Source organism: Ciconia boyciana, chromosome 1, assembly GCF_034638445.1.
Source record: "Ciconia boyciana chromosome 1, ASM3463844v1, whole genome shotgun sequence".
Classification (NCBI taxonomy): domain Eukaryota; kingdom Metazoa; phylum Chordata; class Aves; order Ciconiiformes; family Ciconiidae; genus Ciconia; species Ciconia boyciana.
The window spans coordinates 199,735,372-199,750,725 of record NC_132934.1 but is presented as its reverse complement, the minus strand read 5'-3'; the positions used below and the strand labels follow the sequence as shown (position 1 = coordinate 199,750,725).

Below are 15,354 nucleotides of genomic sequence, written 5' to 3'. Positions count from 1 at the left end.
GCGTAGGGCTCCTTGGACCTGGCGGGGACCCCGGTCCCCAGCCCCGGCTGGCTGCAGAGCTCTACCCTGGGAGCAGCAAGCTTGCCATGCAAAGCAGCAGCAAAACATCTGGGCTGCAGCACATCACTTTGGGAAAGGGTTGTGAGCTGAGTCCCGAGCAGCAGAGGTGGCCCCAAAGGTGCCTGCAGCCCCAGGGCAAGCTGCAAGTTTTGGTGATGGTGGGTTTTGGGAAGCTCCTGGATTAAGCCATGGATGGTGGCTTCTTGGGGGGTACTGGATATTGAGCTCCTTAGTTGTGTTCAGGCACACATTTACAGCTTAGGTGCCATAAATGCTTTGCTGCATCTGGGCCTTGGTCTCAGTTTTCCCTTCTCTGTGTATCTATCTAAGAGGACTGTTTTAAGATTTAATGTGTGTAAAACACATGCACAGAAGTCTGCGTTGTGTGGAGCTTTGTAATAATTAGAAATTGATCCTCAGCTGGAAGCTGAGTTTGGTAGATGTGAGTGCTATTCAAGTGAGAACTCTTGCTACGAAAAAATGTATTAAATTATCATTATTATATTTTTTGTGCCAGCTGAGAAGACTATTTCCAGGCTTATTTTTCCCAGCTTTCCATCAGCTCTGCCATGCTCATCACCTTTTTTCCAGTCTTCCTGCTCAGTCACTTGTGTGAGTCCTTCCTAAAATGAATCTGGTTACCAGGTGGCTGCTTTTTAAGCAAACCCCATCTATTTAGACAAAAAGGATGTAGAGGGTTACACACAGACTGAATAAGTGGGTGAACTGGAAGGAGTGGGAGCCTGTGGCAGGGGGATATGATGAATGGTTGATGTCTTCAGTGGGTCCCATGAGTAGGACAGGACATGAGGACAACCCTAGTAAAGCAAGCCTGGAGGAGCTTCCTCACCTAACTTCATCTCAGCACCTGGGGTTTGTGCTCCTGTTTGAAGCTCTCTTGGGTTGTGGTTCTGTGATACAAATAATAAACCAAACAAAGGGTAGGAACTTGTATCTTTTTAAATTAATGAAATGCATCAAGTTCTCCATGCAATGAAAGGATATACGAGATTTTAAGGCCCTAAATTGTATGAGAGCCCTGCAAACCAGTTCTAGTTTTCTTTATTTATGTCTGTTTGTCTGAATGCCCGCACTCATGATTGATTGAAACAATTAGTTATACAAGTCCAGTAATGTCTTGTGAGCTGCTTGGGAATGATCAGAAATTAAAATATCTGTTTTCAGTTTTGTTGTTGCTGTTTTGATTTGGGCAATGAGGCTTTTGGAGAATAATTTTTGCTTCACATAGAGTTATCTACCCTTGTGACTGCTTAATGAAATACCCAGCAATACAGGTGTACTTAGCTGAAACTGGGAATATTGAAATGGTTCATTTTGCGAATTGAACAAGGAGGTAGTGATTTCAAGCTGTGAAAATAGTAATTCTTTTAAAAATAGCTTATTTTTGTGGCTATCTATCTCCTTACTGATTTTTCTTTTCTTTCCATAGGAAAAATTAACCCAGGAGTGTGTATTCAGAGAGCAGTTTGAAGAAAACTGGTATAACACATATTCATCAAATCTATATAAACACGTGGACACTGGAAGACGATACTACGTTGCGTTAAATAAAGATGGGACTCCAAGAGAAGGGACTAGGACTAAACGGCATCAAAAATTTACACATTTTTTACCTAGACCAGTGGACCCTGAGAAAGTACCGGAACTATATAAGGATATTTTAAGCCAAAGTTGACAAAGACAATTCCTTCACTTGAGCCCTTAAAAAGTAACCACTATAAAGGTTTCATGCGGTGGGTTCTTATTGATTAGCTGTGTCATCACATCAGCTCCACTGTTGCCAAACTTTGTCGCATGCATAATGTATGATGGAGGCTTGGATGGAACATGCTGATTTTGTTCTGCACTTAAAGGTTTGTCCTCCTGGAGGAGAGCCTATGCCCACTCGCTTGATTTAGTACGAGAGGGAGCGCGAGAGAGTGAGTGAGAGAGAGAGAGAGAAAGGGAGAGGATGAATGGGAGTGAGAGCGCGAGAGAGAGGAGCCAAGGGGAGGAGGAGGAGGAAGGCCTGATGCATGCTGGGGAATAGACACGCTTTTAAATTTTTGATCAGTTGTACTTCGTCATATATCAGCATAGCTGCCATACTTTGATTCATCAGGATTTTTGGCTGGTGGCCTGCTCAAGTGTACGCTGCATTTTACAAAGGCATGGAGGGTGCAGTCTTACTTAAACAAGAGACTTTTCAGTTAATCGCTCTCTGGGTCTCAGCCCACAGAGTTTAAAGCAAAGACCTCTTAGTAAAAAAATAAAAATAAAAAGTTAAATTTATTTATAGAAATTCCAAAGGCAACATTTTATTTATTTTATATATTTATTTATTATATAGAGTTTATTTTTAATGAAATATGTACAGGCCAGATAGGCATTTTGGAAGCTTTAGGCTCTGTAAGCATTAAAATGGCAAAGGCCACTATGAACCTGTGGTAAATTCATGCAAGTAAATATAAAGGTGCATGGGTAAAAAAACCAACAATAAAAAGGTAATAATAATAATAAATTCTAGTGACCCTCATGTACTAAAGGCGACAATCTCTTTTGTGCCTGTATTATTGTACAAGTATGCACACCACTCATGACACTGAGTCCTCACTCTTCTGACTGCTTGTTTCATAGCTTACCCCCAGAGGATTAAAGAGAAAACTGGGTCTTCAACTTTTTTTCTGTGTCTGTAATATTTCCTCTCTGATAAAGTGACTTCTTACATTGTTGTAAACTTCACAGCTGTGGAAAATATAGGGGTTGGAATATATTCTAGTTGTTAAAACCTATTGCAGATTATACCAAAGCTAAATGATAAATATGCTTTTTTTTTTTCCTAAAGCAGAATGCCAGAAACAACATAAGTAATATCAACAATTGTACTAATTTTAAGATTCCACAAATAGCACATAACGGTTTCAGAGGGCAAGAACCAGGTTAACAGGATCACTCTTGTAAACATGTTTATTTGTGCACTTGACTATCTACTATGAAATTATACAAGTTCCATAGGGGTCATTGTAACATCTTTTATGGAAAATTGCTTTCAGTGTGAACTGTCATAATACATGATATTAGCACCCTTCCTAAAGTAAAACTTGCAAAATGAAACTAATAAATCTCTATCAATAATGACAATGAGAGGGACAGTATTAGACTTGTTTCTTTTTTCCTAAAATATGTTCAAATATTCATGAACTGTGAGTGAGCTGACAGTATGTAATATTTAAGGAATTGTAGCATTTTATGTGGAGCACGCAAACACGTTGATTAGCAGTTACCACTTGGGAATTAACCCTTAGGAAGAGGCATTTTTTCCCCAGTACCCTGCAGGAAAAAAAAAGAGAAAAATCACGTAAGGATCATATGACAAATGCATTTTGTAGTTGTATCCCTTAGGATTTGAATCTGGTGCCATTAAGTTGAGTGTAACCTTTGCCATTGGATCTGTCGGGAGCGTGGCTGGTCCTGACACCCCTGGCTGTCCGCAGAGGCACGGAGGCTGAGTGGAGATGTACTTTGGAGGAGCTATACATAAGTTTGTAGCCTATTCGTAATTAAGTAATTTTTTGCTCTAAGGCACTCTCGTCCATGTGATATATATTATTTGAAATGTAATTCTGTTCTGAAATAACCTCTGGCTTGGTGTCCTGAATGAACGTGACCTTTCTGTACTCAAGCAGGTAGGAGGGGCCACGTCTCAACTGGCAATATCAGTAATCTTAAATTAAATGTGGCATTTTATTATAATTGTTCTTGAATGATAAAGATATGTAAATTACGTTAGTTGATTTGTAGGATACCATTAGACATACTTGGCTAGGGACTGTTATTGCCTGGGAATTTACAGCCTTCGACTGCAGCTCACGTGTTTATTTTTAACCCTTTGGAGCTGCTGAGACCTGCAGGCATTTTGGCTGCTGTGGGTTAACCGGGTGCTGAATCACTGAATCCAGGCGGTGCAAAGCCGTGCTGGACTGTAGGATGGGGAAGCGAGCTTCTGGGCAGGACTAGGGTTCATTCTCAGTGTTAACCAGATCAATCCTGCCGCAAGGAAGGGAGGTTACAACTCTCTGCTTTTTCAGTAAATCTGACATACACCGGGAAATTAATTGCAAAGGTTAAAAATACTATGAGTTGAGGCCACAATACTAGGCCATCGTTTGAGTCTTAATGTTAAATCAACTTGGATTTTTAGTCATAGGCAAGTCATTACTACTAGTTAACATGTTTTATTTAATTTATTTTTTTGTATTTTTCTAAAGAAAGGATTAAACCCAAGAAAAATGTTATGAGTTTATGGCAGTCCATATAAATAAACTGTAACCGATTTACTCGAATAACCCATAATGGTGTGTAAATACTGACTTTATGTAAATATAGAAACATGTAATTTAACATAGGCATTATTGTGAGACTGGATGGTCTAGGAGCTGGCACTTTGCCACTCCCTGCAGGTTCACTGGGTCAAATTCAGCCTGTTTTGGGTAGCGAACAACAGATTCTGTTCAGTCACTTGTGTAAAATGAGTTATTTCTGTTTGTTTTCTGGTGGGGGATGGGCAAAGCCATCGTCACCGGAGTGCTGCTTAGCTCCTTTGCCAAGGCGTGAAGGGGTACGGATGCCCTCCCGCTCCTTACGTGATCCTGCTAAAACAGGACTGGAGAGAGCTGACATGAGGCTTGCAGTGCCGCTCCTCCTGTGCTGTGGACAAACAGAAGTCTTCATTTTCTAGTGCTGTCCATCTGGCACCTTTCTTGAGCACTAAAATTCACTTGAAGAAAAATCTGAGGGAAAAACAAAAGAACAATTGGTGTTATTTCCTTGATATTCTGTAATGGTGTGTAAATACATACAGAATTCTGTAATTTGTATAAATACATTGCTATAGAATTTTGAAAATTGGTATTATTTGCTTGATGTCCCTTCAGAGCATTTTCTTATAACCATACACATGTGTAATAACGGGATTGCAAAAAGATGTCCTTTCTTATGCCTAGAAAGGGTGTGAGAAAATTCCAGGAAGACCAAAACCATAAATATTTTCTATGTCTTTTTTGCTAAATTGGCAAAAAGTGGAGGGGTATCTTTTTGGCAAGAATTTAATTAGCATTTCACCTGAAGCACATCTGTCTGCGCAAGGAACATGGGCAAAAAGGTGATGGAGTTCCAGAGCAATGTTATTGTATGGGCTGGTTTTGAGCTGCATCTGGTAACGTCTAAGGCAGCGCTCCCAAACTTAAGCAGGGTGGATGAAACCTAGCAAAGCTGGGCAGTGCAGAGAGTGGAAAGAGGAAAATTGTCTTAAATTGTCACCAAGCACTGCAGAACTCAAACTGCCTGGCAACTGGAAGGAAAAAAAGATGCCTTTCGTAAATGATGGGGTGTAATATGTGGAGGCTGGAGGTGGGACACTGGTGTAAAAAGTCAAGCATTGCTATTGTCCCGCTGGAAGAAGATAAATGTGTGTTTAAGAAACACACAAAAAGGAGGGACTTGAAAAGACTGCTTCCAAGGCAGTATCTAAGTTTCTTTGGAGACAGAATATGGCAGGAGGTAAGAGAAGGTGCATCTGCAGCATGTCTTTCAGAGTCCCTTGCATCATCTTCTTAGCTTATGCTCTGCTCTGCATACTCTTGTATCAAGTAAAGAAGCAAATGTACGGTCCAGCTCTGTTACCCATGATTATAGGAGTAGAAAAAGATGGGCTGCGAGCCATGCTGAATACCTTTTTGTGTGAACTCCTGTCCCAGCTAATGAATTCTCACAAGGTCCCTGTGAGGTACATTAGCAAACATGGAGACGGGGATATGGCCAGGCTCCTTACAACTGCAGTTTGTTTTGCAGAAATGTGAGGTTCTGGATTCTTTGAAATTTTGATGAAATCTTGGAAACTCAACCCCTGGTCATGTAGCTGTGTATGTGTAGGCAGCCGTATTTGGAGGTAGGGAGCCTGGGGGAAGAAGTAACCAAAAAAATCATCCTCAGTATTTTTTTCCACATGGCATTTCATTTACTGATCTGAGAATAGAAACCAGAAGACTTCTGTTTCCCAGAATTTTATCTCTGTTCTTACACTGTTAGAGCTCTCCATGGGTTGCTCACAGGTCACTTCTATCCTGCCTTGGTGTTATCTTCCACCTTACCGTAACACTACAAGGTGGTTTTGGCCGAAATAAGTACCAGTAGTATAACCTCATCTCCTTTTGTCAAGAAGCTGGACTGGCTTGCCCGACAGTTTGCTGCTGAACAGTTTGGCATTGTGAAGTGAGCAGGGCATGGCTAATTAGCATCTTTTAAATTTAGGATTTATAAAATTTATCCATCAAGGATAAAAAAGACTATTAGCAATTAAAAACAAAGAAATGCTATTGCACAAGGTGTCTTGTCAGCTCGGTTGTGTGCTTGACATGAAGTCTGAAAGCAGAAAATGTTTTTTTAATGGTCAGGAAATTTAAAATGAGAATAATAATCAAGTTCTACCTGCAAAGGAGTTTATAAAACCCAGTCTTGTTGCTTTTTTCCATGATGGTTATATATCTTTAATAGCTTGTGTGCGTTTTCTTCTACCTGATGATATTGGAAAGACTCTTTCATTTTTCATTCATTATTTCTGAAGTCCAGCTGTCTTTCTTTGTATAATTTTTCAGAGTTATTCTGGTCTGAACCCTGGGGCAGGAAAGTCGCCATGTGATCCTGGATTAGGACGAGGATCACGTGTGTTACAAAAATGCTGCTGTTGTGCTAAGAGTAGCTGGCACAGTCCATAGGATGACCTTGTCTTGTTGTAGCCATCACACAGAGGGCTACAACATTATTTGTTCCTTAATACATTGTATGCTGTTGTTATCATAGGAGACATCTTTTCAAATGATCCTCAAGTCATGCAGGCTTTATTAAACCTGTATCTGTCTCTTCGCTCTCACGCTCACAAATATCCTGTCACGGAGAGCAGTGTATAAGGTAGAATTTAGGTCCATATCACTTAGTGATGCAGAGGGATTTCACCTCATAGCAAAAAAAAAAAAAAAAATCCCTTTTCTTTAGGTTGAGGGAAGTTATTTTTATGTGCAGGACTCACAAGCAGCAACTACGGCAAAGTCAAAAGAATTCTGGAATTAGACTGAACTGCCAACATGTTTCTCACATTTCTGTTTTCTTGAGAAATCACAGACCATCAAATTATGGTGACATGCAAAATATGCCCTGTAGATTTTGTTTTTTCCATGTCCAGAGGGCCTGGATTTATGTATATCTTACCGTTGGAGGCAGTAAGTCTAGGTGAAAAGAGCATTTCTGTAATGTTGTAACTCATTCATTTTATTGACAACCTCCCCCTCCCCCCACAAAGTGTAGCTTTAATTAAAATTATTATTATTCCTACCCTTGTTGAGAGAATAGATGTAAACATTGAAAGTGTCTTGAAATATTCCCTCACAGCTGTGCTCTTGAATGCATACTTCTTTACTTTATATTTCTTACGTAATATAATTTCTATGGCTTTTTAGAAACCTTTATGCTTGTTATGAATGTCCTACACACGTTGACTTAGTTACAGCCAAATTATGTACCTCTGTCTTCTTTGGTTAAGCCAATTTTCTCTTTCTGGTCCTCTTGTGTTTTGGCAGGCAAGACAGTAACTTTTCAGCTAGGACCCTTATTTTTTCTTTTCTCTTCTTCCTGCCACAATCAGTCTTTTTTATTCGTGGACTGTAGTCTCACAAACCTTCACAAAGAACCTCCATGGTAAGACTGTGAGTCCCATCTTTTCATTCCAGGGAAGCAGCAGACTTGTTGGTAACGATCCTCTGTGCGTTTTCATCCTTGAGACATTGTTTGATTTGACTCCAGATGGAATCAGTGCTCGTATCTTCCTCTTCAGGATGGTTTGGGTCTTTATCTCCCCTGTGTTCCCAACAGGATCATTAGAAGGTTGTTCCATATATAATGTGAGTTTATTCAGATGTGGCTTATCCATTTCCATTTCTCCCTCTACAGAGTGTTCTGTGTAAGCCCTTGTTTGTTATCCATTAAGATCAGTTAATATCTAAAGTCCATCGTGGACATCACCTTATTAGCTTGAAATCTCTTAATCAGCCGCTTTGTATTACTTCATGTTTGCAACTCATTTAATCATAATGATTTGACATGTGTGTTAAAGATGCAAAGTTTGGTTGTCAGTCAGTTTTGTTGTAAGACCTGAACAGTTTTCTGAAGAACAAAAGTCACGTACACATCCCCAGTTCCAGTAAAGATATTCTCCTCACTGGTGCCAGTCCACCCTGCTGTCCTTCAGAGGAAAGCAGTTCTTTTGGCCTTCTCAATGTGCATGTACATCACTCCAAATGGCCTGCTGTATCACCCACTCTCCTGTATTAGCTCTTTTCCTTTTTATTATCTTCTAAACAGGGTTTTTTAGCTGCTTCTTCCTACCACCTTAGTATTCCTAATATCATTTTGTGGTATTTGGGTGTTGAGGCAGATACTGTCAATGGAACTTGTATTTTGTAATTGCTGTGATTTGGTACAGTGTACTCTCATTTCTAATAAGCCAGTCTTTATCCAGTAAAAAAACTGGAAGAAACAGTGAAGGAGAAGAAAACTGCATGATGTTACCCCTTATCCCAAGTGGGTTTGAAGGAGAGCTAATGCGAACTTGCTCATGCTTAAGAGATTTCCATGCTCTTAATTGTCTTTCTGGGGTTCTGTAATGTCCCATTATTTTCCAAGTGCTATTCTCTGCCATCCTATCAAAAGCTTTTTTCAATATCTATAAAGTTCGTGTACAATGAACTCCCTGAATGCTCTGCTAAGGGGCTGTTCTCACACCCTGCCTTGGCCACAGGCAATTTCTGTTTCTTGACATCAGTGTTTTTGCATTACTCTCTTGCATTACTTAAATAACCAATTAAAAATCAGCCAAGATACTCTGGAGCTGAAATTTTGAATTCAAAGCTGTGTTACTTGTAGTCATAGTTTCAGTTGTGATAATAGTCAGGTAACTGCTCCACAGCTTATGAAGCAATGTGCAGCCGAACACCCGTTTCTTTCTCGATGGAAAATGTGATTTGTTCACAGAAATGTAGTCTTGGAGACCATATTCAGCTGTTGCATGGATATGTGGAGCCTCTAATGCACAGTAAAAGTGCTTACTACCCACCTGCTACAGATGCCCATTAAACCTTCCCCTCAGCTGCCTGTCGCCCAGCTGCGAGATTGAACTTCCACTGGGGCAAAGTGCTTGCTCAGACAGGCTGAGGCGCTTGTCCGTGCCGCAGGGAAGGTCTCTCTGAAACAGGGGAAGCCATGTCCCTGTGGAGAGGAGAGAGACGCAGCAAAGGGAGACATGGAGAAAGCAGGGTTCATCTAAGAAGGGGTACAAGGAAGGTGCCAGGGGAAAATGAGCACGGGGTGGAAACAGGGACAGAGACATACAGAATACAGAAATACAATTTTTTCTGTTTCTTCTCCCTGCTTTGCCTGTGTGCTGCCCCTTTTCCCCCAAGCACACCCGCTCTTCTTCACTTTCCAGCTATCATGAGTTGTAGTTGAAATAACTCGTGCTTCTTAGCAACTTCAGAAGATCATGCATTGCACGCCTTTAATGAGAGATCTGTCTCAAGGGCTAGTTCTGTAATTTGAGTGGCACTGAAAAGATTCAGACCATAGAGGGGGTTTGGTTTGCAAGCAGTCCTGCCTTGCTGGGGTTAGGGGGCCCTTCCTCCATACACTGAGGTCTGTAACAGCCTGGCAGTTGACATAAGCGGGCGCTGCAGAGCCTGGTGTGCCGAGGTGTGTGCTGGGCTGTGGTGGTGGCAATGAAGGTGGCTGCTGAGCAGGGGCCATGCCTGGTGTCAGGAGACGTCTGTGCTCCTTCTTTGAAAAATCCCCAGATGGCCACAGGCAGCTACTGAAGGTGTGGGCAATTTGTTCTTAATTTATCTTCACATAAATGAGTTTACAGCTAAGCCCTGGCTTGGAGGAAATGAAAACCTGTATGATCGGTATAACTGATGCAACTAAGGAGTCAGGCTTAATAGTGAGAGAAGGTAGGACAGCCTTGAAGTTTTCCTTTCTTCCATAATACTGCTTGTCACAGACATGAATCAATCAAGAGGTGTTCCTCTTGCTAGGGTCGCTGCTTGGTCTTCAACAGCCAGTTAGGATGTATTATTGGAGCTATAGCCTGCTGTAGAAATAAATACATAGGATGAAAACAACATTGTGAACATCACATAGGGTGAAAATAACATGAAAATAAGATACAGTTAGATCTAGATTGGCCTGAACCAAAAATCAAATATCTGAAGCAGGACATCTTGGTAACCTTAGGCTTCTTTCACCACTGCTGTCCCCAGGACCTGCTGCATGTCTCTGTGGGCAGCAGCAGGCGGCAGGCAGGGTGTACAGTGCCCCATGGGGCACTCTCCCTGCCCTTGACTCACCCCTCCTGCTGTGCTGGGGGTAAGGGCTGGTACAGGAGGGATGCGGTGGCCCTCTGCTTCAGAGGAACCAAGGACCAGCTCTCCCAGACTCCATGCACTCAAGCAGTGGCACTGGTGGGCAGGACCAAAGCCATTTCAATGCTGGCATCAATGTCCCTGAGCTCTCTCTCAGCAAGAGCTCCCTTGATTTCAGAATTAACTTCTGTTTAAAAATGGGGGTTTCTCCTAGAGTTAAGATTTGATTAAGATAAATGGGAAAATTTATGTCCCACAGTGTTATTCTTTCAAGCTATCAGGCATGTCCCTTGATCAACAAATTTTTTTCCTCTTTTCTTTGTATTTTACCTTTCCTAGTAAAACCCAGCCAAACAGCAGCTTTCCATGAACTCTCTCTGCCTCTTCTTCCCAATCTCAAACTGAAAATTTGTATCTGCAGGTAATTAGGGTGGACAAGGCTTTAATCATGCCCATAAGGCTAATGCCTAAATTAGGGCCTTTAAAGGCTAACAGAAATCCATTGCAGTGTGGTTCTTCTAGGAACAAGGCAGGAGATGCAAGGTTAAGGAGTAAAGCTGACACTTTGACTTGCTTCTGCTTCCCATAAGGGAGAAAGATTCCCTTTATAATCTCTCCAAACACTGACCACCAAGTGTCTTATCACCTGCAGTGGTTACTGGATATTGAGCTGGAAGCAAAAGGCTTCTGCTTTCACCCATTCCTTATCGCAGATGATTGTTATTATGCTGAGAAATATCAGAAGCACCTAGCTTGTCACCTGTTATGTTTTATAGAAGATCCAGACAACAAATTCACCTTTCTTAAATCAATCATCCTGCCCAAAGCAAATAAAGAAACTACCCTTAGATCTTACCTGAAAACTTGCATTTTCTGGTATTGTTTCCTCATCAGGAGCTGCAGCTTACAAGATCTTGTATTACTCGCTACCCCTCCGTTCACCTCCCGTAAGAGTAGGCAATTCTTCATTTATTGAACCTGTGTTGCTGCTCATGCTCTGACCATGAAGCTTCATGCTGCTGTTCCTGCCCTGGCTAAAAGGTGTGTGCTCTCCGTGACGCAGGCAAAGATGTCACTCATCCAAACAGAACGGCTCCTGTTGAGATGCACAAGAACCTTCTTCTTCCCTTTCCCCAACATCCAAAGAAAGCCTGGGCCAAGAGTCTGACATTTAAACTGGTGGAAATACAAACTAACTCAGCTGAGGTAACAGCAGGATAAATCAAACTCAAAGACTGAGATTGGCTCAGTGTCTTCTACACAGCTTGGCCGAACTGGCAGTATTTTAGCAGCTCACCTGCAGTTGTTCTTGGGAAGCAAAGTCACAGCACAGCCACCAAACTGCCCCACGTGAATACACTTGAAAATAGCAGATTGCCACCCTGCCTAAGTAGGCTATGGCTCTTTGTGTAGCCCCTGATCTCTCATAGGGAACATTTATTTTGATAGCGATCTTAAATATATCAGACTATGAGATTTTGAGCCGAAGCTGGCCCTGAATTGCTTTGAAAAATCACAGGGAACCACATGCAATTGCCTGCTCCATTTTACTTTGAGGAGGAAGGATTGGGAATTTTGCACTAGTCCCTGGTTCTGGGAAGACCTGGATGGGGGCACTTCCAAAAAAATATGAAAACACACAGGTAGTTCTCACTTTGCGACTAATGAGTTATACATAAGTTTCAGAAATAACCTGCACAAACCAAATCATTGCAAGGGGACAGTAGTTGATGAGCCAATACCTGAATGCATGTTGTAATTTTGGGAGGCAGCTGTTCAAAATTGCAATCACACAGCCTGTATTTGACTATATGCTTTATCCTAATCTTTTTGGGGCTGAGCATTCAGTGCCAAAACTCTTGTAAGATCCATAAAAGCCAGCTTGCTTGCTCCTGAAGTCATGAAGTCATGGGAAAATTCACTTAAACAGCAACCGGAAAAATGAATAGCTGCTTAGTGAGCTGAAGCGGAAGGGTCCGAACGGCAGCAGCGCTCACTAAGTAGCTATTTTATTTACACAGTCTTGGAAGCCCCTTGGCTTCTCCCTGGTTTATTTTCTGCTCCCATCTTGGCTCAGGTCTCCTTGTCCCTGCCCTTCAGGTAGCTGTAGGATGCTCCCCTGCCCTTGCAGGTCATTTGTTGTAACTATTGGTAACTCTCCAATTTAGACCCTCTCCAGTTTCTTGATATCCCTCTGTATACATGCGGTGCAAAACTGGGCACAGCATTTCCCCATACACCCCAATTTTTTGCACTGCAGACATGCCCTATCTCCTTTATTAAAAATAAGGGGCCTCCAATGAGCCAAGTCCCTTTCATACCACGAGATGCAATTATTGAATCCTCATCCTCTTCCTTGTTCCTGCTTTAAAGCACTGGATTAGAGCATCATGTCCAGTTATTTAGGCATATCAAAAGGTGGAGATGTGCTAGAAGTGCTTGGTTGACAGGACTGAATCTCTGCATTTGCTGCAGAGCTTGGTGCAGCAGAATGTGTTCTTCCCAGCTTCTTCAGAGCAAAGTGACCTTCAGTAGCAAAATCCTTCCTCTGAAAACAAACAAAAAATCATTTGGAATGTTAATTAATCTGCAGTTAGAGGGCATGGTTTTAATTTGTGTTCATGACAACACATATTTAAGGAGAAGCAGTTGAAAAAGGGTCCATACTTACTGTGGAAACTGGACCAGGGGCATTTTAGGGGAATTTTCCCATTTTTTTCACGTGTGTTGGTTTTACCGGAGTTTTTGAACTGCCAGTTTTTGGACTGACCTATCTGAATTGCATGAAAAGGTAGCTGAAAAGCAAAGCACAGAGAAATAGATAAAAATATAATTTCCTTTCATGTGACATTTATTGCTTTAGTGCTACAGAGACTCGCTCACTCCACATTGCAGCTAGTGGGGAGGCAGTAGCTGTGAGCCCGGGCGCGTGGCACTGAGGTGGCAATGCTGAAGCCCACCGAGGTGGGCAATGCTGCTGCTCTCAGAGCCTGCCTGTGTGAAACAGGCTCGTCGGTATGCAGGGAAGCCTGAAGCTCAAGGCCAGCACGCAAAGTGGTCCTCAACACCCAGCCCTGCTGGACCAGCGGTGCCTGAGGGGCTGGCGGAGCGCGGAGACAGAGGTGGCGGCTCCTGCGGCGGGGATGCAGCTGGGCATCGCGGGGGCACTGGGAAGGGTCCTGCAGGCTTGGAGATGGGCTTCACCTCAGCTCCTGCTCAGGGCACCCTTTGCTTGCCCTTCTTTTTGCTGCCAAAAAATACCTACTGAGGCTGATGATTCGGCCCTGCAAGTCAAACATTATGACAGCTGCCAGGCATAACACTGGGTCTTGTCTAATGTGCCAGGTTTGATTTTCTTTGACTGCTTCTGCAGTGAGTAAGCAAAAGCAGAGCTCCTGACCCCAAGAAAGACCAGCAGCATGAGTCAGGATTTGGCTAAGCAAGTTCCCTGCTGTTAGGTAGTTGCCGTTCTGTAAACTCAGCTTCCTCTCCTGCTGGGACAGAAAGAGAGGCGAATTAAGCAAACTGTACAGTTCTGCTGCTGTAGATACTGTGCGTTCTCAGCATTTCTCATCCTTTGCAAAGAGATTTTTCTTCTCTCTAATTCCTTATGTTCTAACTAACACAGATAGAGAAAGATACTCAACAGGCAGCACTGCTCCCGACCAGGTATGGCTTACCAAGCAACCTGAGCGAGCTCAGCCGCTGTTTAGTTTTGTTGATTAGGCCAGGACTGTCATAATTTTCTGTCTCAGACAGCAGTGACCACCCGACCAGGCTTTAGCAAATAAAATACCACAAATACATTCTGAAAAATGTGAACATAATACTCATGAAGGACTATTAATGTGTGCAGAAACTATGCAGGCTGCAAATACACCTTCGTCCTGACCTACAACATTCCTCTTACTTTAGTCCTAATGGAGACGGCCGATTATGGTTTTATGATATAGATTACGGGTGAGCGCCTGTTGCTGTTTGTGCCAATCAGAGTTTTGCTGTTGGCTTCAGCAGGGTCTGTGTTTCTCTTTTTTGTATCTAAAAAGAGGGAAGCTATACTAGTTACTCTGCCAAATAATTTCATTATAAATATACACAAAGGTCACTGTTATTTCAAAGTGGTCCATATTTTTTTTGAACTTGACACACTATATCCGAAAATATGTACCACAGATGTGAAAAAAAAAAACCCACCTTCTTAGCACATTGTGCAACAACTAGGATTATTTCTTACTGGATTTGTTAACATTTTAAACCCTCTAAAATGAAAAGACTCCATCTCAGAGGCAGAGGAGTCCTCATTTGCTAGCAGTGGAAGAACAATAGTAACCAGAATCTTCCATGAGAAAACTTTAGCTCAGCTAGACAGTTCAAGAGGAGAGTCCTGTGTGGAAAAGATATTTTGGATATGTAACATTTGGACAATATTTAAGTTAGACATTTTCAGTAAGACTGGAGTCTGAGCTCATGGAAGGCCATGCATGCTACCTACCTCATTTTACATACCTTTTTCTTCCACAGGGGACAAAACAAGATGGAGAAATTCAAAGAGGGATTTTGAGAGTTCCTGTAACCCACAAGGAAGTCTAAAGGACTGAGTCGCAAAATGTTGAATTGTTTTGTCATTCTTATTACGGCAGTCCAGAAGGAGCAAATCTGTGAGTTACTATCTGATGCAACATTATTTTAAAACTGGAAGAAACAGGAGGTGGCATTTCCCCCTCACAGGCCGAACACTTGCGTTAAGGTGGGAACCATCTGCGCGTGGCAGCAGTGTATCTGATGTGTCCTACTTTGATGCCATTTCAGTTGCAAAAAAGGAAATGCAGGG

General features: G+C 42.1%; 1 protein-coding gene and 1 long non-coding RNA gene across 2 annotated transcripts in view; one reads left to right on the top strand and one right to left on the bottom strand.

The window, feature by feature from the left end:
- The window catches only part of FGF9 (fibroblast growth factor 9), a 30,873-nt gene extending 26,012 nt beyond the window's left edge, over window positions 1–4,861 (top strand). The window contains exon 4 of the mRNA XM_072850498.1: window positions 1,511–4,861. Coding sequence (XP_072706599.1) covers window positions 1,511–1,756 — 246 coding nt within the window. The 3' untranslated portion in view covers window positions 1,757–4,861. The remainder of the gene's footprint in view (window positions 1–1,510) is intronic.
- A 2,823-nt stretch (window positions 4,862–7,684) lies between these two features.
- Window positions 7,685–15,122, bottom strand: LOC140646488 (uncharacterized). Its single transcript, XR_012040461.1, has 5 exons — window positions 15,030–15,122; window positions 13,195–13,318; window positions 12,845–13,071; window positions 11,380–11,619; window positions 7,685–10,252 (listed from the first exon to the last, which is right to left on the bottom strand). It is a non-coding gene; the product is annotated as an uncharacterized lncRNA (long non-coding RNA).
- Window positions 15,123–15,354: the final 232 nt, after the last annotated feature.